General features: G+C 44.6%; 1 protein-coding gene across 5 annotated transcripts in view; it reads right to left on the minus strand.

The window, feature by feature from the left end:
* The window catches only part of PHC1 (polyhomeotic homolog 1), a 61,826-nt gene extending 34,655 nt beyond the window's left edge, over positions 1-27,171 (minus strand). For all 5 annotated transcript variants that reach the window (XM_056529157.1, XM_056529155.1, XM_056529158.1 and 2 more), the window contains exons 1-4: positions 27,013-27,171; positions 13,955-14,082; positions 12,500-12,610; positions 97-174 (exon numbers count right to left, since the gene is read on the minus strand). In XM_056529157.1, coding sequence (XP_056385132.1) covers positions 97-174; positions 12,500-12,610; positions 13,955-14,068 — 303 coding nt within the window. In that variant the 5' untranslated portion in view covers positions 14,069-14,082; positions 27,013-27,171. The remainder of the gene's footprint in view (positions 1-96; positions 175-12,499; positions 12,611-13,954; positions 14,083-27,012) is intronic.
* Positions 27,172-27,728: the final 557 nt, after the last annotated feature.

A 27,728-nucleotide genomic window follows, 5' to 3' on the forward strand; every position in this document is an offset into this window, starting at 1 on the left:
AAAACCTACATCAACAAAACCCAAAGCTGGTTAGTTCATTTTAAAGCCCCTGAAATCATGATTGTTCTGTATATTTTTCCTATAGTTATGACTTACCGATCCTTGCGTCGTGCTCGTCTGCTGATTTGAAACAGTGTTAGGGGAGGCAGCCTGGCGGGTAGCAGCAATCGTTGCCTGTAATGGGAAAAATAAAGGTTTTTTTTCTTTTTGTAAACTGGATTGTCCAGCTGTCAGATATCAAGCCATTGGATAGCACATTAAACTTTGGGTATGTCCACATGGCAGATTGTTTGTGGAATGTCCATTTGGAAAATGTCCAGCAGTCATTCTGCAGACAGCAGTCACTGCCAGTACATGCTGGCACTAGGACCGCTCTGAAATAAGATGTCTCCATCAACAGCTATGCATTTCTGAGCAGATTCTGCAGAAATAACTCACATGTCAATTATTGAAAATAATGGGACTCTGCTGCAACTGATTTTTCTTGCAGAATTTTTCTACCAGATTAAATTTCTGCCATGTGCACGAGACCTTAGGGTGCAGCCACACAAGCTTTACTCTCAAAGGGCTTTACTCTTAAAGATGGATTTTAGATGGGTTTTACAGTTTTTAGGAAAAGGCCAATGCACAGTTGTCACATCAGTTGACCAAACACAAATGGATATGGATAGACAGATTATATGAGAAAAACTAAACATGTTATGTTTGTACTTTAGTTGTATGAAAATACAAAAGGTGGAAAACATGAAGACCAAAACTGGATAGGGTGCTGTTCCCCTCTGCATTGTAGATTCCATTGCATAATGGGGTGGTTCTTGAGGACCCCCCCCCCCCCCATGTCTGCTGGTCAATTCAGACCGGCGATCTGCGGCGATTTTGGGTCATACGGAAAATAAGGGGGATTGGGGCTGTCCAAGACCTGAAGGGATAGGAGTGGGGTGCCACCCCTTCTATCCTGGCTATTGGTCGGTCAGAAGCGACAGGGTACATTTTCATGGTTGGGTTTACAGTGAGTTTCCTGCTTCAAGTTTGAGCTGCGGCAAATTTTCCACCACAGTGCAAACTCCTAGCGGGAAACTCACTGCAAACCCCCACCTGTGTTAATGTATCCTAAAAACACTACACTAACACATAATAAAAGGGTAAACACTACATATACACCCCCTTACACTGTGCCCCCCCCCAATAAAAGTGAAAAGCATATCGTACAGCAGTGTTTTCAAAACGGAACCTCCAGCTGTTGCAAAACAACAACTACCAGCATTTCCAGACAGCCACTGACTGGCCAGGCATGCTGGGAGTTTAGCAACAGCTGGAGGCACCCTTTTTGGGAATCACTGGCGTAGAATGTATGTCCACCCCTATGCAATCCCTAATTTAGTCCTCAAATACACATGGCGCTCTCTCACTTCTAAGCCCTGTCGTATTTCAAGGGAAAACTGTTTAGGGCCACATATGGGGCGTTTCCGTACCCAGGAGCAATTGCGTTACACATTTTAAGGGTCTTTTTCTCCTTTTACTCCTTATGAAGTGGAAAAGTTGGGGTCTACACCAGCCTGTTAGTGTACAAAAAAATGTACACTAACATGCTGGTGTTACCCCATACTTTTTATTTTCACAAGAGGTAAAAGGAAAAAAAAAGACCCTTAAAATTTGTAACACAATTTCTCCTGAGTACAGAAATATCCCATATGTGGGCGTAAAATGCTCTGCGGGCGCACAACAAGGCTCAGGAGTGAGAGCGCACTATGTACATTTGAGGCCTAAGTTGGTGATTTGCAAAGGGGTGGCTGATTTTACAGCAGTTCTGACATGAACGCAAAAAAATAAATACCCACGTGACCCCATTTTGGAAACTACACCCCTCATGGAATGTAACAAGGGGTATAGTGAGCCTTAACACCCCACAGGTGTTTGATGAATTTTTGTTAAAGTTGGATGGGAAAATGAAAAATACAAATTTTCACTAAAATGCTGGAGTTACCCTAAATTTTTCATTTTCACAAGGGAAATTTGTTTCCCCATTTCTTCTGAGTAAGAACATACCCCATATGTGGATGTAAAGTGCTCTGCGGGCGAACTACAATGCTCAGAAGAGGAGTGCCATTGGGCTTTTGGAGAAAAAGTTTGTCCGGAATTGAAGGCCACGTGTGTTTACAAAGCCCCCATAGTGCCAGAACAATGGACCCCCCACATGTGACTCCATTTTGTAAACTACACCCCTCACAATTTAATAAGGGACGCAGTGAGCATTTACGATCCACCAGTGTCTGACAGATTTTTGGAACAGTGGTCCGTGAAATTAAGAAAAAAGGAGATTTTTTCTGTGCTCACCGTAAAATCTCTTTCTCGTAGCCTTCATTGGGGGACAACTTACAGATGGGTATATGCTCTTGTCACTAGGAGGAGCTGACACTAGGAAAAAAAGTTGGCTCCTCCCTGGCAGGATATACCCGCCCACCTGCAGTGAGGTTATCAGTTTTGTCACAAAGCAGTAGGAGTAGCCAACAAGAAATGACCCAAGAAAGGAATCCTGGATAAACAACCAAAGAACCAGAAAAAGTAATCCGGAATTAAGATGAAGAAATGGGTGGGTTCGGTGTCCCCCAATGAAGGCTACGAGAAAGATTTCATGGTGAGAACAAAAAAAAAAAATCTCCTTTTCTCAGACGTTCTTCATTGGGGGACACATTACAGATGGGACGTACCAAAGCAGGCCCCTAGGGTGGGAGAAACAACCACCAGAGAAAAGGAGTCAGTCCCGAGACTGAACTCCCGTGTCCACAAGGCCTGCGGACAATCCCCCAGGCCAGAAACAATCTAGGCCCAGAAATCAAGCTCCCGGAAGATCCTCCGTCCTTTGAGATGGACTAAGATGTCAAAGGAAAGGACAGTCCTTTGTAGACTCAAGACACCTGGTCCCTATAGAGAGACCAGAAAGGGTTGACCAGGGAGTCAGATGGGCCGAAACCACCCCGGAAGCAGATAGGAAAAAGTCCCAGGAACACAACAGGGAGATCAGTGTACATCTGATCTCCACAGGAGGTGGAGGCCAGAACCACAAGAAAAAGAAAAGAAAGACAGAATCTGACTGGAGAGGTCTGGTGCAGAGAACAAAGAACAGAACAGCTGCAGACCCAAAAACCCCTGACCGACAGTAGCCACACTGGTGCAATCCGGATGACCTGAACGCCCTCTAACTTGGGAGGAACTGGACCCCGTAGGAAAAAAGTCTTCGAAGGCCCTGAAAAGGAGGAATCCCGGATACTGGAGAGACCGACCTGGAAACTGGAGATGTCTGAAACATCTGGAAGATGGACCCGTAATGGACTCACACCAAACAGACGTCCACGAAAACTCTTCGGACGACCAACTTCCATGTCGAAACATGAAGAAGTGAAGGAGTGCAGTACAGAAAGACCGCCCCACCCAATGGGATCGTGGAGGAGTTTGGGCCGGATCACTACACATGCCCAAGACCTTAACCATCACCAAGGCGCGAAGAACCGGATGAGCCGTCTGAAAGGAAGGCACGTTACATCATCCTAGGACAGAGTCCAAGCCAAGGAGAGCAACCGGGGATGGACCCCAGAGGTCCAAGCGGACCAGAGCACTCCGAAGTAACATCCCGCCAGAAAGGAAACGGAGGGGGAAACAAATGAGAACCCAGCTGGGACTCAGGTTTTGGGCACAGGAAGGTTACTCCAGAAAACTATGGAGGCAGTGCAGTACAACTGAAACAGACAAAAAGAAAAAGGATGAACAAGGGCACAGTCAGATACACCACCTATATAATGGGAACAGCGAGATTGTAACATCTTGGCGGCAGAAAAAAAACTCAACAAAATAGTCCTCCTAGTGGAGGGAAAACCAGGATGGACGAGAGAAAACTTAGGTATTGACCCATGCCAAGCACCCTGATCCCCATACCCTCTGTAGAAAGGGGACTGGCAAAGTGCATAAGGCACTAGAGGAGCAGGGAAATGCTGCCCCACAGCCATGGGACTAGTACTGGGTGGACGTAGCCCCCAGGCCTAGCGACAACCCATTGCTTTCTGGAGGAGCCGCCAAGTGTCCCCAGAGGGATGGGAATCCTTCATACTGGAGCTGTGCAAAAATACAAGACGTGTTGAGAGTCTTTCCAGACGGTGACGAAGGCAACAGAGCAGGTGCCTGAGCCACCCCGGACCGAAAACCCCGGAAAAGTACCTTAAGGCCTAGAGGGGGGGGGGGGGGGGGCTGAACTGACTGACGCCCCAGTAGGCCTCAGGCCAGAACAGAAGTGCTCAGCCACCAAAGAACTGCAGAAACAAAATCACAGGAAGCCCCAAGGCACACCCCACCGAACAGAAGGAAATGTGAGATCAACACTTACAGAGCGGCCTAAGCATATGTAGGGACAGGACATCACGATAGTAGTGGGGTACCAAGACTGCAGACACGAACAAAGCCGCAGGCATCCAAAAGGACCGTCAGGAAGGGAGGTATGCCTCTAGCAGACCCACAATGCATCCTTAGAAAGGGAAATGGAGCGATGCCGCGGTTGCTGAGAAAGTCTCCGGGACCTGCAGAATAAAACCCACACCCCATCTCCCTAGGGTGCTAGACACCAAGGCTGCAGGCGCAGACAAAGGAGATGAAGAATGTATGTGGAGCAGGAAACATGCAGACACAGTGTGGCTTACAGGTAGAAGAAGTCCCAATAACCCACAGATACACACTTTGCGGGACTACACCTGGAAAGGGACACCGGACTACAGCCACGGCATCGGCAGAAATGGGGGAGGTGACCTGGTGGATTAGAAAACCATGCAGAGACAGTCTGGCTATGTGGCATAGGGACCATGGCCACGCCAGGTCCAGCATACTGAAACACACAGTGAAGTGAGATACCAGCCTACAGAGAGTAGAAGGCACGCAGAGAGGGACTTCGTAAAGTACAGAACCCTGCAAACCAGTATGTCGTGCGTTGGATAAGGCACAAGAAGCAGCACAGGGTGACTCACTCAAAACTACCCCTTGGCAGTGGGTTACCTGAACTACCGTCCACGGTGTGGAAAGTGTACGGTAGTTGACCCGACGTAGTAGTAAGCCATGCGGACTGTCTGACCGACAGGTATAGGAGTCCTGAGAGCACGGGGTCACTCAATGCAAACTCCCATAGAAAGCGGGGTGCCAGAGTGCGGCCTATCCAACGGGCAACCCGGTGGTGTAAAGACCCAACAGACGAAGGACTGTCTGACTGGCATCAATCCCACGTACCTGTAGGGTACTCACCTAGCAGTCCTCACCTAGCAGTGAGGTACGGGAAACGTGGCTATGTCCGCGGTAGCCCTGAGAACAGAGACCGATGGCGGCAGAAACCATGCAGACAACTGGCTTAACAAGAACACCTCCAGGTGCTTGGTAAGAATGGGACAATCAGATAGGCGATGACTGTGCCCCTTTGTCATAGGTGGGAGGATGGGGAGGCCTAGAAACCCCGCCCCCTGGGAGATAGAGGGAGGCTGAGGACCCATGGAATGCATCCCTGTCATCCTGTATAGGGTCCTTAGGACACGCTGGGTCAGTTCTATGTATACCTCGCACAGTAGTGAGGTACCGGAACTCCAGCCGCAGAAACATCAGCCATGTGATGTGTGACAGCCGGTGTAGGAAACCATGCTAACCACTGTCTGGCTAACTGGAGTGGGTCCATAGTCGACAACAAGTCATTACGTTGGCACCATGCACAGTAGAGTGGTACTGGAACTCCAGCCGCAGATACATCAGCTGTGTGATGAGAGACAGGCGGCAGAGAAAACCATGCAGACCACTGTCAGGCTTACTGGTATGGGTCCATAGTATACAATGGGTCATCCTTCAGATACCTTGCACCAGTAGTGGGGTACCTGAGAGCCAGCCGTGGACGCGGGAGCTGTGAAATTAGTGACAGGTGAGACTACAGTCTGACATAATATCAGATCCAATCTATGCCCCCGCCGGAATATTCCCATGGAGACCTTGCGCTGGATGTGGGAATCCAGAGCACTAGCTGCGGATGCGGCAGCCTGTGGGGAAGGGAATCATATAGCATGACATGCCAAGGACACCCTCAGGATCGGTGGCCAGTAGACCTGACAGATGAGGAATCTCAAAAGAAACCGGTGCGTTTGTCAGGAATGCAAAAGAGCTTGCTCATTGTATGGCACTCAGTGGTAGGAGAGAACAGTTTGCTTTAAAATATCCCCCGGAAGTTTCCAAGGGAAAGTGAATCCCCGGCAACAACCCGCCACGGCGGATTACATATGCTCCACGACCATGATCCACAATGCAGCATCAGGGATGCCAGAGGGATACCTTAAGCGGCTTACGTCATTTGTGAATAGTAGGTCACCTGCCAGGGTGACTGAAACAAATAAGGCAGCCCTCAAAGAACAGATATGCCTGCAAGAAATTAGAGTACAATACAAGTATTGGCCACAAGAGGGTGCCAAACCACACCAAATAGTATGAGTGACCAAGAAATACATATTATTTGTTGTTTTGCAGCCGGAATGGAGCATGGGGTGCCCTGCAAAGTGCTGCTTGCTGAATCTATCGAACTATCATGCAGGCAGACCGGAATCCCCTGGAGCAGCGACGGCTCATAGCAGCGTGCTATAGAAGCGCCTGCTATAACCACCACACAGCTCCGAGGTAGGGGATATAAGAGCAAAAGAAGTTTACTAATGGGGCGCTGCCGGCCCCCGCAGCGGGGAGGGAGGGCAGAGCTGGACGTTGCAGACACTGCCCCCAGCCGCGCGCGAGTTGAAGAGGAGGAACTGCCTGACCTCCCGGCTCATGCGGAGAATCAGGGGAAGAAGAAGGGTGGTCCCACGAACTCCCGCCAGCCGAGCACCTTGGAGCACACCCCCGCCGGGTCCGCACAGCAGACCTGGTGCAGAGGTGAAGGAGGTGACTGCTCCAGCCAGCGGGACGAGCATGAAAGTGAAAGTTGAAAGCACCCGGCCGGGAAAAAGTTAGCGCAAGCTCCCTGTTAACCCCCCACTATAGAAGCTGAGCACTGTAGAGCAGCCCAGGCTGCATGAATAAAATAGTGATGGCTAACCCCTCACTGTTCGGACCCCCAAAAACAGCCCCAGAAATAGGGGCATAATACCACTGCTCGCACGACAAGGGGAGGGGGGGTATGTATACTCACCTCAGACACCACATACTCACCCAAGATGTCTTCAGCCAGCTTTTTAGTCACCTGCATCACATCAGACTGCGACAGCAGGACGAGCAGGGAAAATAGGGGGACCTGGACCCAAGGTGCAACCCCAGGCGCTGGCCGTTGGCGGGAAGGGGTGAACGGTGCATACTTTATGCCCCGTGCCCCTTAGCTGCATATGGTAGTGCCATGCTCCTAAACCCCCACCTGAAAAAGGGAAACAAAAGGCAGTAAAGAATCTAACTAAACAGCCCTTACTAGAAAATAATTAAAAAAAAGACCAGGTCTGGGGAGCTCCCGAACCTGTGTCTTGCCTCCTGCTGACACTAGCTAAAACTGATTACCTTACTGCAGGTGGGCGGGTATTTTCTGCCAGGGAGGAGCCAACTTTTTTTTCCTAGTGTCAGCGCTTCCTAGTGGCAAGAGCATTTACCCATCTGTAAGGTGTCCCCCAATGAAGAGCGACCGAGAAATGTAATCTTTCATCTCCACAGCCAACTGTTCCAACCATCTGTCAAATGCCAGTGGGGTGTAAATGCTCATTGCACCTCTTATTAAATTCTGTAAGGGGTGTAGTTTCCAAAATGGGTTCACATGTTGGGGGGGGGGGGGGTCCACTGTTCTGGCACCACGGGGGGGCTTTGTAAACGCACAAGGCCGCCGACTTCTATTCCAACCAAATTCTCTCTCCAAAAGCTCAATGGCGCTCCTTCTCTTCTGAGCATTGACGTTCACAGCAGAGCACCTGACATCCACACATGGGGTATTTCCATACTCAGAAGAGATGGGGTTACAAATTTTGGGGGGCATATTCTCCTATTACCCCTAGTAAAAATGTAAAATTTGGAGAAAAAAAAAACGCTATTTAGAAAAAAAAAAAATAATTATAATCTATTTCATTTACACATCCAATTTTAAAAAAAAGTTGTCAAACAACTGCAGAGTGTTAAGGCTCACTTGTACCCCCCTTGTTATGTTCCGAGAGGGGTGTAGTTTCCAAAATAGAGTGCTAAAATGTTTTGTTTTTTTTCTGTTCCAGCACTATAGGGCTTCCTAAATGTGACATACCCCCCAAAAACCATTTCAGAAAAAAGTAGATTTTTTACTTACCGTAAAATCTCTTTCTCGGAGCTTCATTGGGGGACACCGGACCATGGGTTATATGCTGCTGCCACTAGGAGGCTGACACTAGGCAAAACAAAAAACAGTCGGCTCCTCCCAGCAGGGTATATAACCCACCTCTGGACACAGCATACCTCAGTTTTGTACCAAAGCATAAGGAGAAGCTAGGAATGAAATAAACAGAAAACATCTGACCACCAAAAAATACCCCTTCTAGGAAGGGGAACACCAGGTGAATACAAACCAACCAATGGGTGGGTGCTGTGTCCCCCAATAGAAGATCCGAGAAAGAGATTTTACGGTAAGTAAAAAAAAAAAAATCTACTTTTCTCGAGCGCTTCATTGGGGGACACAGGACCATGGGACGTCCAAAAGCCGTCCCTGGGGAGGGAAAAAACTCAACCCAAAAGAAAAGGCAACTCAGGCGGACGACTGAACTGCCGCCTGCAAGACCCTGCGGCCTAAACTGGCATCAGAGAACGCAAAGTTGTGCACACGATAAAACTTAGCAAACGTGTGAAGAGACGACCAGGTGGCCGCCTTGCAAACCTGAAGAGTCGAAGCCCCATGGCTGACTGCCCAGGAGGCCCCCACTGCGCAGGTAGAATGTGCCGTAACCCGAAAGGGAGGCACCGGACCCTTGCAGCGATACGCCTCCGAAATGGTGGAGCGAATCCATCGGGAGATGGTAGGCTTTGAGGCCGGAAGTCCCTTCCGCCGACCGTCAGGGAGCACGAACAGGGAGTCACACCGCCGAAAGGAAGTGACCGACAAATAGGTCCGAATCGCTCGAACAAAGTCCAGCTTGTGAAGTTTGTGCTCCCTCGGATGAGAAGGGGAAGGACAGAAGGAAGGCAAGATGATGTCCTCATTCAGGTGAAAGGAAGTCACCACCTTGGGCTGAAAGGAAGGTACAGGGCGAAGTACCACTTTGTCCTGGTGAATAACCAGGAAAGGAGAACGGCAAGAAAGAGCCGCTAATTCAGAGACGCGGCGAATTGAGGTGATCGCCACGAGGAAGGCCACTTTCCAGGAAAGGAAGCGGAGTGAGACCTGACTCAAAGATTCAAAGGGATCGCCCTGCGGGGCGTCCAGCACCAGGTTAAGGTCCCAAGGAGCTGTAGGGGACCAAAACGGAGGAATCTCGTGAGCAACCTGTAAAAAAGTGCAAACATGGCGATCTGTTGCAAGAGGGCGTTGAAAGAACGGAAAGAGCCGAAACCTGCCCCTTAAGGGAACTGAGGGCAAGACGTGTCTCCAGCCCAGATTGTAAGAAGGACAAGAGATTTGGCAAGAAGAAAATGGTGGGAAAGAGAGCGAGCCTCACACCAACGGAAGTACGCCCGCCAAGTACGGTGATAAATCTTGGCAGAGGAAAGTTTCCGAGCACGGAGCATAGTCCGAATTACCTGAGGGGAAAACCCCCGTGCCTTCAAAACCGTGGTCTCAACAGCCACGCCATCAAACGAAGCGGAAGTGAATTGGGGTGGCAGAAGGGCCCCTGAGAGAGAAGATCGTGACGATCCAGAAGATGGAAGGGAACATCTGCCACGAGACTGACCACGTCTGCGTACCACACGCAACAGGGCCAATCCGGATCCACTAGAATTGCCGAGACCCCCTCCGCTTTGAGCTTCCGCATCACCCTGGGGAGAAGCGGAAGTGGCGGAAAGAGGTAGGGGAGGACGAAGGGAGTCCAAGGGACGACGAGCGCGTCCACGCCTAGAGCCAGAGGATCCCGGGACCTGGATACGAAGTGATGGACCTTTCTGTTGCGACGCGAACAGGTCGACATCCGGAATCCCCCACAGGTGGCAAATCTGATTGAAAACTTCCGGGTGAAGCGACCGCCAGTGGCGGGTTATATACCCTGCTGGGAGGAGCCGACTATTTTTTGTTTTGCCTAGTGTCAGCCTCCTAGTGGCAGCAGCATATAACCCATGGTCCTGTGTCCCCCAATAAAGCGCTCGAGAAACTCCCTCTACAAAATCCCATTGTCGCTCCTTCCCTTCTGAGCCCTTTAGTGCACCCACAGAGCACTTGACATACACATTTGAGGTATTTCCTTACTCGAGAGAAATTGGGTTACACATTTTAGGGCAATTTCTCTCCTTTTACCTGTCTACAAGAACATGCAAGATTTTGAATTTTCTCCTTCACTTTGCTGCTATTCCTGTGAAACACCTAAAGGGTTAACACACTTTCTGAATGTCATTTTGAATACTTTGATGGGTGCAGTTTTTATAATGGGGTCATTTATGGGGTATTTCTAATATGAAGGCCCCTCAAATCCACTTCAAAACTGAACTGGTCCCTGAAAAATTCTGATTTTGAAAATTTTGTGAAAAATTTGAAAAAATTGCTGCTGAACTTTGAAGTCCTCTGATGTCTTCCAAAAGTAAAAACATGTCAACTTTATGATGCATATATAAAACAGACATATTGTATATGTGAATCAATATATAATTTATTTGGGACGTCCATTTTCCTTATAAGCAGAGAGTTTCAAAGTAAAAAGAAATGCAAAATTTTCTAATTTTTCATCAAATTTTGGATTTTTTTTTTTACCAAGAAATGATGCAAGTATCAAAAAAAAATTACCACTAACAAAAAGTATAATGTGTCACGAAAAAAGAAATCTTGGAATCAGAATGAAAAGTAAAAGCATCCCAGAGTTATTAATGCTTAAAGTGACAGTGGTCAGAGGTGCAAAAAAAAATAATAAATGCTCGGCTCCTTAAAGGAGAACTCCAGAATATAAAAATTGTCTCCCATACTGCCGGCAGTAAAAAAAAAAAAAAAAAAAAAAAAAAAAAAAAAGAGAGATGTACATACCTTCCTTCGCTCCCCCGGGGGCCTCCGGTTACCGGCTCCGGTCTCCGCCGCGACCCTCTTCCTGGTTGCCGGTGGTCGTCGAGTCATACTGTGCTCAGCCAATCACCGGCCGCAGCGAAGTCCCGACTCGGACGGCTATAGGCTGAGCGGCAGTGTGAGAATGCTTCAAGACATACAATTCTTCACTACACCGGCACCTGCTGCCAGGGCCGAAAACGTCACACTGCCGCTCAGCCTATCGCCGGCCGAGCCAGGACCTCGCTGCGGCCTGTGATTGGCTGAGAGCAGTATGACTCCCCGACCACCAGAAAGAGGATCGCGGCGGAGACCGGAGCCGGTTACCGGAGGCCCCGGGGGGAGCGAAGGAGGGTGTGTACATCTTTACAGTTTTTATATTCTGGAGTTCTCCTATAAAGGTGAAAATGGGCTGGGTCCTTAAGGCGTTAATGATCTGAGTCTTCTCTTCAAAATTATTTAAACAGCCATATTACTAAAGGTCTTTAATTTTCATCAGAAACTATGTAAAAAGTTTTTGGATCTGACAGTGCCCATTTTAACAGTGGCAACTGTGTGTGATGTGGTGACACTGGCATATTTTGGAGTGCACAGAGTCTTTACCATAGGCCTAATGCAGTTTCATGAGAACGGCATTAGGCCTATAACTACAAGAGATCAAGGCCCAGATTTATCAAACTGTGAGAGAGAAAAAGTGGAGAGATTTTACCACAGCAACCAATCACAGCTCAGCTAACGAGCTCTGGTAAAGTGAAAGCTGAGCTGTGATTGGTTCTTGTGGGAAAATCACTCCACTTTTTCTCTTACACAGTTTGATAAATCTGGGCCCAAGTCTCTACTAAAAATCTCAGCTTTATTGAAAGGTTAGATGATACATATCTTACAGGAGATCTAAATTCCATGTAAAAGGAGAGTCAGCTAATTCTCATAAGGGCACAGTCACATGTTGCATATTTGCTGAGGATTTTTCACATTAAACTTTCGCAATATTTACAGCAGAAAAGTGGATGAGGTTAAAAAAAAAATCTCATGATCACATTGCTGAAAAAACACTGAAAAAACTGTGGAAATCTGAAAAAGTGTGTGAATTAAAAATTTGCAGACTGTCAATTTTTGTATTGAAAATATCATTTTTGCCAGAAAAATGCCCACATGCATTTTTTCCCCCCACCTAGAGAGGACTATGGGAGGAAAAATCGAGAATTTTATGAACAAAAATCCCAGAGTATACAGCAATGTTCTTCCTCTCTTCATTTAAATAAACTTTGCAATTTATCTTCAATGTAAAAAATTATGATATTTTTTCTTCGGCCTTGATAATAGATCACTTACCTGCTGCACTGCTGCCAGACTATGTAGTTGTGCATTGCTTAGCTGCTGCTGCAACATCAACTGGTGAAAATATTGTGCGGCATTAGGTTGTCTATGCAAAGCCTGCAGAGCCTGGGGACAAAAGATTAGATTTGGTAAAGACCTTGAACCTCGCACTTACAAATATATAGCTATCGGGGCTCAGGCACAATGCCCTAATGCAATCTGGTTAATCTGTAATAATGCTATGAAAGGACACAAGGAGAAGAGCCAGAGATCAAACACAGCTCAACAGGGATTTAAAGAGAAAATCCCTACCGATAGAAAATGCTCATATTTGCAGCGTGGTCTTATAAATACAAAATTTTAAGAAATCATATCAACCATCCTAAGGTTTGAGATTAAAAATAAAGCATTCATTAACCTCTTAAGGATGCAGGGCGTACCTGTACGCCCTGCGCCTGGTCTATAACGGAGGGCCACGCTGTGACCCCACGTCATAGCAGGTCGGTCCCGGCGCCGGGACCCTGGGCTAATAGCGTGCAGCACCAATCAGCTCGTGTGGCGAGCTATTAACCCTTTAGACATGGCGGTCAAAGTTGATCGTCCTGTCTAAAGTTGAAAAAATTGCATCCCAGCAGCTCAGTCGGGCTGAACTGGACCATAGTGGTGAAATTGCGATGTACCGATCAGCTAGGACACGAGCGGAGGGTCTGTTACCTGCCTCTGGTGTGTCCGATCAGCGATCTAGGCAGGAGAAGTCAAGCCCCGATAACACTGATCATCCGCATATAGTTCTATGCTGATGATCAGTGTTAGGAATCAATGTACTGCATATCATAGCCACTAGAGGGGACTATAACATAGCAAAAAAAAAAAAAAAAGTTACTAATGATGAATTAACCCCTTCCCTAATAAAAGTAAGAATCACCCCCCTTTTCCCATTTAAAAAAAAAAAAAAAAAAACGGTGTAAATAAAAATAAACATGTGGTATTGCCGCATGCAGAAATGTCCGAACTATAAAAATATATTGTTAATTAAACCGCACGGTCAGTGGCGTACGCGAAAAAAAAATCTACAGTCCAAAATAGCGTATTTTTGGACACTTTTTATAGCACTAAAAAAATGAATAAAAAGATTTTTTTCCCGTTTCGGCGTGGATATTTGGGTAAAATTACTAATGTCACTGCAAATTAGAATTGGTGGCGCAAAAAATAAGCCATAATATGGAATTTTAGGTGCAAAATTGAAAGGGTTATGATTTTTAGAAAGTGATGAGGAAAAAATGACAATGCAAAAACGGACAAACCCTGCGTTGTTAAGGGGTTAAAAGTTAGCTAATAAAAAAAAGTCAACAATAAATAAAATAGAGTTGCAGCTTCTAGGCAATACAAAATATATAAACATACTGGATACCAACACAATGCTGCACTAAGCAGTGGCCTTTGTCTGCCAATAGAATTGCAATACTTTACCTGGACAGCTTGGCGCTCATACAGAGACATCTGAGATATCTGTGGGCGAGAACTTGCGCTGGATGCTGTACTCCCATTGGTGGAAGTAGAGTTCTGCTCACTCTCAGTCTCCATTTTGTCTTTGGGATCTGTAAAATAATCATTTTTGTGTTAAATATGCTTTTGAAATATTTTTTTTAGAAAAGCTATCGATAGAAAGAGCTGTGTAATGGGCCACTAGGTAGAACCTCCAATCGATTGATTAACGCAGTGTTTCCCAACAGCATGCGAGTGGGAGTTGTAGTTTTGCAACAGGCCGAGGCACCCTAGTTGGGAAACACTGGATTAATAGAAGGTATGCAAATGTCTCTGGAAGTTGTCCACTTCGGCTGCATAAAAAAAAATACAATACAGAGGTTACACAAAATAATTCTCAGTTTGTTTATAACTTGTTTTAATGCAAATTATATAATTCACACCTAATTGTTTTGTGTAACCTATGAAGCCAAGTGTTTGCATACGTTCACACTATGAATTTTCCGCTCATTTGTCTTCACTAGGAGATTCTGCTTATTCTCCTGACTAAGCCGAATGAATGAACATGTTCCGTCTTTCGTTGGAAATCTTCGCAGACTGCAGGTTGACTGCACATGTCTGCACGGTCCTAGCGCTGATGGATTATGGCAGCATATGCTGCAGATGGACTCTATGTCCAAACATTCTGTAATGTGAATGTAAACATAGGGTAGGATCATACGTAACAAATCTGCAGCGTATTTTACTCCTCTGATGACCGACCATAGAGTGCGCCTCCTGCTGTGCCTCCTTTGTCTGCTCATAGCAGCAATCCGCCACTACGAGCAGACACACAGGGACCTATAAGTCGCACTGTACTGCATTGTACTCTCAGACATCACGGTCACTCTCCTGCTTCCTGAGCTTGGCCGAGAGCAGCCGAGATGTCTGAGAACACTGCGCATGCGTGTGGCGACTCTCATATCCCTGTGTCTCTGCTCGTAGCTGCGGATTGCGAAAGGGAAACCGAAACGATCATAGGGGTCGGGGCTTTGGCTGCTATTCCACATTGGTAAGACCGATTAGTTTATAATGTTTCCTTTTCATCATATTGCTATCTATGTATTGATCTGTTATACATCTACATTTACTGTTGCACTTATGCTAAGGGCATTACTGCTGCTATAGTCACTCATTGTGTACCATTCACTCTTACTAACCTGTTGGGGACGAAGGGCGTACCTGTAGTTATGATTTTTTCCAGAAGTACAACAAAATCAAACCTATATAAGTAGGGTATCATTTTAATTGTATGGACCTCCAGAATAAAGATAAGGTGTCATTTTTACCGAAAAATGTATTGCGTAGAAACGGAAGCCCCCAAAATTTACAAAATGGCGTTTTTTCTACAATTATGTCGCACAATTATTATTATTTTTTTTCATTTCACCGTAGATTTTTGGGTAAAATGACTAATGTCATTACAAAGTAGAATTGGTGGCGCAATAAATAAGCCATCATATGGATTTTTAGGTGCAAAATTTAAAGGGTTACGGTTTTTATAAAGGTAAGGAGGAAAAAAAGAAATGCAAAAACGGAAAAATCCTCTGTCCCTAAGGGGTTATGGAGTACACGTCAGATCCAACAAAAAAACATTTTTTTTTTAATATATATCCCTCAGTACCTAATCCTGACCATGTACATCTAATGTTTTTGTGTCTAGCACCTTTATTTAATTTTATTACACTTTTAATTTAGCTCACTAGTCTGAGATCCTCTCAATGGGAGGGGGCATGGCCTCATTGTGCAGGTCTCCGCCCCCTCCCTCAGTATGCTGTCTGCTCACATCTCCCCTAGCATTAGCAAAACTACAACTCCCAACTTGTCCTCACTGACAGTAGCAGGAGACAAGCTGGATTTTTCCTCCAGCTTTGAGCCCTGCGTTCACAGCTGTCAATCAAGGAAGTGTGTCCATGATGCAGGTGATGACTCATGGACACAGCAGGACTAGTATGTGTCCAAGCAGGCTTGGTTTGGTTTTGCATGCTTTATAACATGAAAAGTTTTTGTATCTGACAGTGCCCATTTAAGGAGCAATTTCTATATGAAGATACTTGTGAGTGCTAGATTTATAAGTAGTTATAGGGTCACTCACGAAAACTAATTTTTGCTATTACACTCCTTATGGTAAATTAAAAATATTTGTAATATACTTTGTTTAAAAAAAATGAAGTTTTCTATGTTTTATTTGTGCTTAAAAAAGCTCAAGAACACATTTTCCCCCATCTTATACACAGACTTTGGGCCAAAGTCCGAACACAGGAAGTGCAGCCTGGAGTGCTAGGGGGGGGGGGGGTGCAATAGCAAAAAAAAATTTTTTATGAGAGTGCCCATTTAAGTTCAGCACTTTCTGTTATTATACGTACTTTATACATATGATGGCATATGGTTGTCACCATGTAGCAGTTCTTTTATAAGCCCATCTTTTTTGGCTGACTTTTACAGTACTTCTCCATATCGCATCTTATATGTTTTTTTAAATGTATCTACAATAAAATATTTGTGAATTTTATATCAGGTGTTGTTTGAACTCTTTTTCTAATATGTGCAATACGAGCAGACAAAGCAGGCACAGCAGGAGGCACACTACAGGGTCTGTTGTTTGCAGATACACAGCACAAAATATGCGTGTTACCCTTCCTTAATGGTGTATTATGAACATATCCCCCCCTCTACAGGCAATGATTCTAGTAAACAAATATTTCTTCTATACAATCCTTTAGAAGCCAAACAGCCTGGATTTCATACAGTTGACCAAGGGTTAAATATTCACACGGATCAATTACATCAGGGTTGCAACTATTATTCAATAAATCTAGCTGCGATTCGTTGTTAAAGGAAAACGGTCATTCTGTTCACCCGCACTAAACCCAATACACTGGGTTATAATGTGGGTGAACAGGAGACTGATGCCGGGTCGGCAAGTTGAATACGTACCTTCAATCCGGCGCCTGGTCCCTCTGAAGGTCCACTTCTATCTTCGGTGAATTGCGCACAGGAGGCGGGCCCGCCGGGTGAATATGAAAATTAATTATCGCTGGTCTTGTCAGTGCTCAGTAGGTGCAAGCGCTCACGTGACCAGCGACCATGAATGTTCAAATTCACCCGGCGGGCCCGCCTCCTGTGCAATTAACTGAAGAAAGAAGCAGACCTTCAGAGGGACCGGGCGCCGGGCTGAAGGTACGTATGTAAGTCACTGACCCCGCATCGGTCTCCTATTCACCCACACTATAACCCGGTGTATTAGGTTTAGTGTGGGTGAACAGGAGAACAGTTTTCCTTAAAAAAAAAAAAAAACGAGTTACAAATAGGTTTTTGGGGTCAGCACTACACTTCTGCGGAAGGCACTACACTATGACTGCTCCCTGGTCGGCTTCCAGTGCGGGAATATGAAGATACAGTGCTGTGATGGTATATTCCCTGCTGTGAGCTCTGCTTGATCGGCACTGATGAAATCACTGCACAGTAACTACATATTCCCAGCTGGGAGACGGTCGGCCGGGTGGCGGATTACAGTGCCATCATCAACTTCATATGAGGTACAGAGGTGCAGGCACCATCAGTTAGGCTGCTTTCACACTATAAAATGTATCCGTTTTAAAGATTCATTAGAAGTTCCGTTATAAAAAAAAACTGAATATCGGCCGTTACAAAATCCCAATTTGTAGTGTGAAAGCAGCCTTAGGGCATAATGAGGTCTAAGAGAAGGTCATTTTCCTTACTTTACTAGTCCTGTATAATTGGCGAAAAGGGCTCCTTGCTGGAAGCAGGTTAGGGCTGCCCCTGTTACGCCCCCTCCCATAGGCTTGCATTGAGGAGGTGGAGCATGATGTCACACGGGGAAGAGCTGTGATGCCACAATACTCCGGCCCCGTGATCGTCAGTCATCAGACCCAGAGCCAACATGCTCTGGGGGCTCATGGTAACTGGGCGCTGCGTGAAAGATCACGGGGTTCCCCAGCTGCGGGACCCCTGCGATCAGGCATCTTATCCCCTATCCTTTGGATAGGGGATAAGATGTCTTAGCGTTGGAGCACCCCTTTAATAGTTGGGACAATTATGCATCTGGGGATACCAAATGTTTACTTTTATTATTTTCTCATATTTTTTATATAGAAAATCATTAGATTCCTCATACAGTTCCATGGAATAGAACTCCATTGATCTGTGTGATCTGTGCTCACTTGGTTGAGCCTGCTTCAGCCAGGCTCTATCGAATGAAGAGCCACGGACACCAATGATGCAGAGGTAAGAGATTCATCCCACTGGACCACCAGGGAGAATTTACATGTTCCTTTAGACATCGCTGTCAGCTTACAGTTACTTACAGTTTACAATGTGCTACTCTACCTGGGGAACACTTGTGGTAAAGCTAATTTGCTACATAACACAGATTTATGTGCAAATGAGTTAAAATGTTACTTCCCATTATTCTGTAGGGGCATTCCATTGTCCCATTCATCCATGTCATTTTATAGAAACCAATAATAATCCCACTTAATCTCAATTTTAAATAATCCCACTGAAGTTGGAGAGTATGTCTGGATGGTTCAGACTCCAAGGCACATCGTGTTTCCTATTACATTCCAAGGAAATTCCCATTCTGTCATTCATCCCTGTGATTCCAAAGAAAATAGCTGTATTTCATATTTTACATGCATTTCATCTGAATATTAAAAGGGGTATTCCAGGAAAAAAAACTTTTTTTTTATATATATCAACTGCCTCCAGAAAGTTAAACAGATTTGTAAATTACTTCTATTAAAAAATCTTAATCCTTTCAGTACTTATGAGCTTCTGAAGTTAAGGTTGTTCTTTTCTGTCTAAATCCTCTCTGATGACACCTGTCTCGGGAAACGCCAAGCTTAGAAGCAAATCCCCATAGCAAACCTCTTCTAAACTGGACATTTTCTGAGACACGTGTCGTCAGAGAGGATTTAGACAGAAAAGAACAACCTTAACTTCAGAAGCTCATAAGTACTGAAAGGATTAAGATTTTTTTTAATAGAAGTAATTTACAAATCTGTTTAACTTTTTGGAGCCAGTTGATATATATATATATATATATATATAAAAAAAAAGGTTTTTCCTGGAATACCCCTTTAAACAATGCCACTGAGCTTGGAGACTATGTCTGCTAAAGTTTTATGTGATACATTCAATCATTGTGTCTTTAGTTCAGATATTAAAATTCCACTATTCTCTATGGGCATTCCACACAAGATTTATTTGATATGTTAAATGGTTCAGACTCCAAATCATATTTTGCTTCCCATTATATTCTATGGGCATTTCATTCTGCAGGGGTGTGGAAATTTAAAAAAAAACTACTTGTCCAAGGGACTAAAGCGGAACACAATCTACTTGTCCCTCAAGAAAATCCACTTGCCCTGGCAGATAAAATAATTTCCACCAAAATAGTACGATCCCCCCCCACTAGACCACCAGGGATGGATATAAGATCCTTTAGACACTGCTGACAGCGGTGATCTAATGGGTTAATAGGTGATCGCAGTATGCCAGGCTATTAGCGGCGGGAGAGCTGTATTTCCTCTTACACCCGAGACAAGCCCAGAAAAGTCTACATGTAACTATTTGATCACCTTATAAAATATTTCTCATATGAAGTGACCAAAAATGAACAATTCTGGACTATTATTTACATTTCCACCGTTCACCTTACGGTTTAATTAACATCATATTTTAATAGTCTGGACATTTCCACATGCAGCGATATCACTTATGTTTATTTTTGTACATTATTTTTATTTAAAGAAAATTGGAAACTTTTATTAGGAAAGGGGCTTATTCACATATATACGCACTTTTTAAAATATTTTAATCACTTTTTTTCAGTCTCAATAGGGACTTATGTGTTACTGGGGGGGGGGGGGTTCTGCTTCTCCAGTTTTTATGGTGCATTTTGTGTAAGAAAATGCTGGAAGTTGCATTTAGTTACTAGATAACTACAACTCCCAGCATGCCCTCATACAGCCTATGGTTCTGTGGGTGTTGCAGCAGGTTGCACTGTATAGTACAGTTAAGGTTATTGTGTAACATGCTGGGAGTTGTAGTTTTGGTTTGTGTCAGCTGCAGAGCCATAGGCTGTGTCAAGGAATACTGGGAATTACAATTAGTAACTACAACTCCCAGCATGCCCTGATGCAGCCTATAGCTCTGCAGCTGACCCGAACCAAAACTACAACTCCCAGCATGTTGCACTTTATAGTTCTACAGTTTAGGTTATGGTCCAACATGCAGGGAGTTGTAGTTTTGGTTCGGGCGTGTTTGCGTGCATCCGTGGGGCTCTTGGTCGGCTGGTGAGTATGAAGGGGGGGGGGGATTCTGGGGGTGCAATTTAGTGCGGGTGCCACTAAAAATAAATAAAATTAGATGGCACAACTGCCCTAATGCCCGTCTGCTCCTATACAAAACATTTATGCATACACATATACATGCACCAGCCACTGCCCCCATATACACACACACACACACACACCCCCGCCACTGCCCCCCCCCCACATCATACATTACATACACATTATACATACATCATACATTACATACACATCACACATAGACATCATACACACATACACTCACACCATACATATCCACCAGTGTTTCCCAACCAGGGTGCCTCCAGCTGTTGCAAAACTACAACTCCCAGCATGCCCTGTAGTTTTGCAACAGCTGGAGGCACCCTGGTTGGGAAACACTGATATACACCATACATATGCATGCACACATCATACATACACCTGCCGCTGCCGCCGCCCCCCCCCCCCCCCCATCAAACATCACACATACACTCACACCATACATATACAACCACCCTTCCTGTCGCCGCCTGCATTCTCGGTCTCCTCACCTGAGCTGCCATGAGTGGACATCAGAGCTGTAGTCACCGCCGGTGTGAGGTGAGATTTCCGTCCTCCCCCCCCCGCTCTGTGTTGTCCTCGTGCAAACAAGCAACCTCCCCGTGGTGGATTAGGTCCTGTCTAGACAGAGCAGGGGAGGGGGAGGGGTAGAGCTGTGTGCGGGGGATGGAGCTGTGCACGGAGCTGTCTACGTCCTTTCTCTCACCCTGCTGTGTCTTCTGAGCTCCGTCCATCCTCCGGGAGGGGAGATAAGGGGTCTCTGCAGTCAGCTGGAGGCCGCCGCCCCCTCCATACACTTCGAGCTGGTGTGAGGTACAGACTTCCATCGGCTCCTGCGCCTCACACCGGCACTAAAGAAAAATAAGGGGGAAGTCTGTCTGTCCCTGCCTGATACAGGGCTAAATCTATAAACAATTCACCTGCCCGGCACCCAAAACTACTTGTCCCGGGCGTCGGGCTATAGGATTTCCACATCCCTGATTCTGTCTGTTATTCCATCAAAAACCGCTACTGGAAAGGGGCGTTCCCCAGCAGGCGTGACATCACCTGAAGCCTTACAGGGGAGAACTTCCTCCCTCACTCTGCTACACACAGCCCAGAGCAGTTCAGTGTAAGATTAGCGATGATTGGTTAAGGCTGTACCCCCATCAGCACTCCAGACTGCATTTCCTGATTTTGGACGTCTGCCAGGCCAGCAGGAGTCCAAAGTCTGTGCAAAAGATGGGGGAAAATGTGCTCTGGACAAGTAGCTTTTTTTTAAACATAAATAAAACATAGAAAACTTCATTTATTTTTTTAAACAAATTAAATTAGAAAGATTTTTTATTTACCATAAAGGAGTGTAATAGCAAAAATGAGTTATAATGACTGTGCCATTTAAAGGTTATCATTAAAGATGAGCGAACTTACAGTAAATTCGATTCGTCACGAACTTCTCTGCTCGGCGGTTGCTGACTTTTCCTGCATAAATTAGTTCAGCTTTCCGGTGCTCTGGTGGGCTGGAAAAGGTAGATACAGTCCTAGGAAAGAGTCTCTTAGGACTGTATCCACCTTTTTCAGCCCACGGGAGCACCTGAAAGCTGAACTCATTTATGCAGGAAAAGTCAGCAACCGCCGAGCCGAGAAGTTCGCGACGAATTGAATTTACTCTAAGTTCGCTCATCTCTAGTTATCATAACAGAGTTACGTGCAAATAAACTGACATTTTACTTCACCTTTATACTCTATGGGCATTCCATTGTGTCATGTGATAATCCCACTTAATCTGAATATTAAACAATCCTACTGAGTTTGGAAAGTATGCCGGATACATTTTTATTAGACATGTCAAAAAGTTTTGTTTTTAATTAAAATATTAAATTTCTGTTATTCTCTATGGGCATTACACTGTGGCCCATTATTCTCTGCGGACATTCTGTTCTGTCAGTCCTTTCATTATGATCCCTGATCAGGAAACACTAAACTATATAAAAGAAGTATAAGGCTAGGATTCCACTGAAGTTTTTTCCCCCCAGCAAAAACGCCAGGAAAAACTGCCACAAATTTTTCCTGTGTTTTGGCAGTTTTTCTGGCATTTTTACCTTTGTGTGAAATTTGCCTTTTTTGGCCCCTTTGGCGTTTCATTTACAAAATAATTGGGTACAAAAAAAAATTTAAAAATGTAAAATAAAGGAAGCAGTAGGGATGTAAATATGAATGAGTGAGTGGCCGGCCGGAGTAAAGAACAGGGATGTGAGCGCTGTATACAGCTGCTCCATCTCTGCTATAGACAGGACGATCGCAGCGGGTGTCAGTAGTGATACCCGCTGTGATCTGTTCTTACCTGCAGGTACTACTACTCCCAACATGGAGCACACTGTTCCATGCTGGGAGCTGTAGAACCTGCATTAATAGACAGATCGCAGTGAGTGTAATTTCTGACAGCATGTGTACTCCATGTTGTGAGTAGTAGTACTTGGATTTAAGAACACATCACAGCGGGTATCACTACTGACACCCACTGTGATCCTTCTGTATAATGTATAGATGCGGCCGCTCTTCTATTGTCCTCTGCACTGACGTATATAAACACATGTTTCTATCTTCCACAGAGTGTTGTGATTGGCTAGAACCATCTGACCAATCACAGCTCTGCGAATAGGTGTATAGATACGGCAGTCCAGGGACCATAGAAGAGCTGCCGCCGCATCTATACGTTAAACAGGAGGATCGCAACGGGCGATCTGTCAATTAGTACAGGTACTACTACTCCCATCATGGAACAGTGTGTTCTATGCTGGGAGTAGTAGTACTAACTGAAAAATGTTGGGGAGAAAAAGTGAAACACGCACACACTACATTTTTATTATTGTCGGCTACATTTTTAGTGCTTTACCCGTGCACATAAATTGATCCCTGTTTAAAAATGTATAAACATTTTGTAATAAGAAAAGAAAAATTTTGTTAGGTACAGTTTTTTCCATCACTACTGTATCTTTTTACATTTTTTTTAATGATACCCTACGAAATTAATAAAAAAGGTTTCTCCATCACTATTTTGGATCGCTGAAGTCCAAAAGAAGAATAAAAACCGCCTGCAAAAACGCAAAATTTAAAACCAACATGGCGTTTTTGCTCAGTAAAAAAACGCTGTGTGGGAAAATTGGCGTTTTGACTGCGTTTATGCAAAACAAAAAAAACTCAGTGGAATTCGAGCCTTAGGCCGGTTTCACACGGCAGAATTTCTGAATTGAATTCTGCATGAAAATTCTGCACAAATTTATAGCCAATCCACTGCAATGGGATTCCACTGTCCCATTCATACAGCAGAATTTCCCCTACAAGAATTTCATTATAGTGAACTGGCTATAGATACATGCAGAATTCAGTGAGGAAATTCTGCTGTGTGAAATCGGGTTAGGCTATGTTCCATTTACACAGCAGAATTTCTGCTGCAGGAATTTAATAGAAGTGAACTGGCTATAAAATCATGCAGAATATTTAATGCAGAAATTCAGTCCTGTGAATAAAGCCTTAGGGTAAGCTGACACTGCGTAATTCCTGCAGAATTCTGTGAGCGTAATGCCGCGAACGGAATTATGTGCTGTGAACATAAACATCAGTGTGAATGGGTCTTCTGCGGGACCGGTTCACACTGCAGAATTTCAGCGGCGGACAAAAGAAAGAACATGTTCTTTCTTTGCGCGGAAGTCCACGAACACTGCAGAGCCGTTAATGGTGACGGTGCAGTGCGGTCCTACTGCGGCGGCCGCCAGAACGGAATCTCTGCTCACGGAATTCTGCGAGCGGAGATTCCATTAATTATCCGTAGTGTGAACATACCCTTAAGGGTGCGTCCACCTGAGCAAATACAATGGCAAAACATTTTTTCCCCACCTTCCATGCACTTTAATGAGATTTTATTTTATTTATTTATTTATTTTTTTTAACCCCTAAAGGACTCAGCCCATTTTGGCCTTAATTTTTATGTTTTCATTTTTTTCTCCTCGCCTTCTAAAAATCATAACTCTTATATTTTCATCCACAGACTAGTATGAGGGCTTGTTTTTTTGCGCGACCAGTTGTCCTTTGTAATGACATAACTCATTATATCATAAAATGTATGGCGCAACCAAAACACACTATTTTTGTGGGGAAATTAAAAAGAAAAACGCAATTTTGCTAATTTTGGAAGGTTTCGTTTTCACGCCGTACAATTTACGGTAAAAATGACATGTGTTCTTTATTCTGAGGGTCAATACGATTAAAATGATACCCATTATTACATACTTTTATATTATTGTTGTGCTTAAAAAAAAAAATCACAAACTTTTAAACCAAATTAGTACATTTATAATCCCTTTATTTTGATGACCTCTAACTTTTTTATTTTTCCGTATAAGCGGCGGTATGAGGGCTCATTTTTTGCGCCATGATCTGTACTTTTTTTTGATACCACATTTGCATATAAAAAACGTAATACATTTTTTACAATTTTTTTTAAATAAAATGTATTAAAAAAGTAGCAATTTTGGACTTTTTTTTTTTACGTTCACGCCGTTCACCGTACGGGATCATTAACATTTTATTTTAATAGTTCGGACATTTACGCACGCGGCGATACCAAATATGTCTGTCTATTAATTGAATTTTTTACGCTTTTTGGGGGTAAAATACTTTTTTTTACTTTTTTAATCGGGGAGGGGATTTTTCACTTTTTTTTTACTTGTACATTTTTTAACATTTTTTATTTTTTTTTACACTTGAATAGTCCCCATAGGGGACTATTCACAGCAATACCATGATTGCTAATACTGATCTGTTCTATGTATAGGACATAGAACAGATCAGTGTTATCAGTCATCTTCTGCTCTGGTCTGCTCGATCTCAGACCAGAGCAGGAGACGCCGGGAGCCGTGAGGAAGGTGAGGGGATCTTAGTGCGGCGTTCTGAATGATCGGATCCCCGCAGCAGCAGAAATCGCGTACTGCCGCAGATGCCGGGATCTGTATTGATCCCGACACCTGAGGGGTTAATGGCGGACGCCCGCGAGATCGTGGGCGTCGGCCATTGCTGGCGGGTCCCTGGCTGCGATCAGCAACCGGGATCAGCCGCGCATGACACGGGCATCGCTCCGATGCCCGCGGTTATGCACAGGACGTAAATGTACGTCCTGGTGCGTTAAGTACCACCGCACCAGGACGTACATTTACGTCCTGCGTCCTTAAGGGGTTAACAGTGGTGGAAAAAAAAAAAGCTGTAAAGACAAGTGACATCACTTTTCAGAGCAGTTCCACCATGAAACGCACATTGAAATTACTGAGAAATTGCCTGAAAATCCACACACACCTTAATTTTCTCAAGTTAAAACCCACTGTGAACGTAGGGTCACACTGTGTATTCCATGCTGTGTATTTTCCTTCCCATCAAAGTCAATGGGTAACAAAATCAGCTGCTTTCCATTGACTTCAATGGGTGGGAAAACATGCAGCATCAAATACGCTACGTGTGAACCTACCCTGAATGTACAAGGGCTCCCATTCACTGACAGCAAGTGGAGAATAGAAACCACCAGTGCAATTTATGGATACAATTAAGAGGAAAGCGTTTTCAGATGTGGGTGGAAGCATTTGACAGCTCTTTTACCTGTCATTAAAGGGGTGGAAAACATCTTATTTTTATATTTTCTTTCTTTCTTTTTTTTATTTTTATTTTTTTTAACTAAATCAACTGGTGCCAGTAATGACTTCTATTTAAAAATCTTTGCCATTCCAGTACTTTGTGGCAGCTGTATTCTACAGAGGAAATTCTTTTCTTTTTGGTCTTATCCACAGTGCTCTCTGCTGACCCCTCTGTCTGTGTCAGGAACTGTCCAGAGCAGCATAGGTTTGCAATGGGGATTTTTCTCCTGCTCTGAACAGTTCTTGCCACGGACACAGGTGTCTGCAGAGAGCACTGTGGACAAGACAAAAAAGAAATTAAAAAAAGAAAAGAACTTCCTCTGTAGCAAACAGCTGCTAATAAGTACTGGAAGGGTAAAGATGTTTTACTAAAGTCATTTACAAATCTGTTTAACTTTCTGGCACCAATTGATTTAAAAAAATAAATGTCTTTCACCGGAGTACCCCTTTAAGTTGCGCCATTTTATTGGACAAGTATACAGGGCGTCATCCGATCTCTACTGTTCCGAACGACAAGCACAAACGAGATCCGTCAACATCTAGCGTAAGTGATGACGGCTGCGTCACGTGTTGTATCGTAAAAGGGGCGTGGCTTGGAAATCTCTTATAAAAAATGTAATTAAAAAGAAAGCTACACAAATCTGTCAGTGCTGTCTTATAGCTTGGACTCAATATGGTGGAAAAAAAGATACATTAGTGTGAGAACCAGTAGGTGCCAAGGCTGGTAGTGACAGAAGTGTCCAGTGTAGTGAGACCTCACCATACACAACATAAGGAGACAGGGAGGCCCCCCCCCCCCCCCCCCCCCCCATAGTGCTGGCTGCTCCATATACTGCCCTGTATACATACTGTACATCAATAGTGTATAGACAGAGGGGGAGGAGCTCCATGTCCCTAATACACATATACACACACAGCCTGATAGGGCCCGTAGAGCTGCCGCCATTTACTCTCTGCTCCTCACCTGTTAGGCCTCCGGTCCAGCGCTGACCCCTGACCTTTTCCCCCGGCGGTCCCTCCGCTGACCTCTGACCTCTCCCCGCCGCTCTCACTTCGAGCTCTGCTTCTCCCTCTCTGTCTGGTTCTTTCTCTCAGCTCCTGACGTCATTTCCCGTCAGACGGCGCGACTTCCTGAACACGTGACCCCCTCCCTTTCGCTTTACTCCTCCTCTCGCCTTTTCATTTTAGTTGTCATGGAGACGGAGGGGGCCGAGTCGTAGCAGGAGTCTCCTCACATAGCAGTGTTTCCCAACCAAGGAGCCTACAGCTGTTGCAAAACTACAACTCCCAGCATGCCCGGACAGCCGAAGGCTGTCCGGGCATGCTGGGAGTTGTAGTTTTGCAACGGCTAAAGGCACATTGATTAGGAAACACTGTCATAGAGAGAGACATTTACTCCTGTGTATATAGCGCTACCATGTTCCGTGGCACAGTACATACAACAAATATACAACAAATATTTCCATACAACAAATATACCAGCCAAAACATTGTATACAAAATAGAACAGTCACAATAAATGTACTTTTTTTTTTCTACCCCATGATATAGCCTTTGTGGGGGGTATTTTTTTATTTTTTTTTAAATTTTTGGAAATGAGGCTACGTTTTCATGCAATTTAATTCTGGACGTTATTTTTTTTAATTAATTTATTATTATTTTTTTATAATGAAAAAAAGA

The sequence above is a fragment of the Hyla sarda genome, chromosome 7 (assembly GCF_029499605.1).
Source record: "Hyla sarda isolate aHylSar1 chromosome 7, aHylSar1.hap1, whole genome shotgun sequence".
Classification (NCBI taxonomy): domain Eukaryota; kingdom Metazoa; phylum Chordata; class Amphibia; order Anura; family Hylidae; genus Hyla; species Hyla sarda.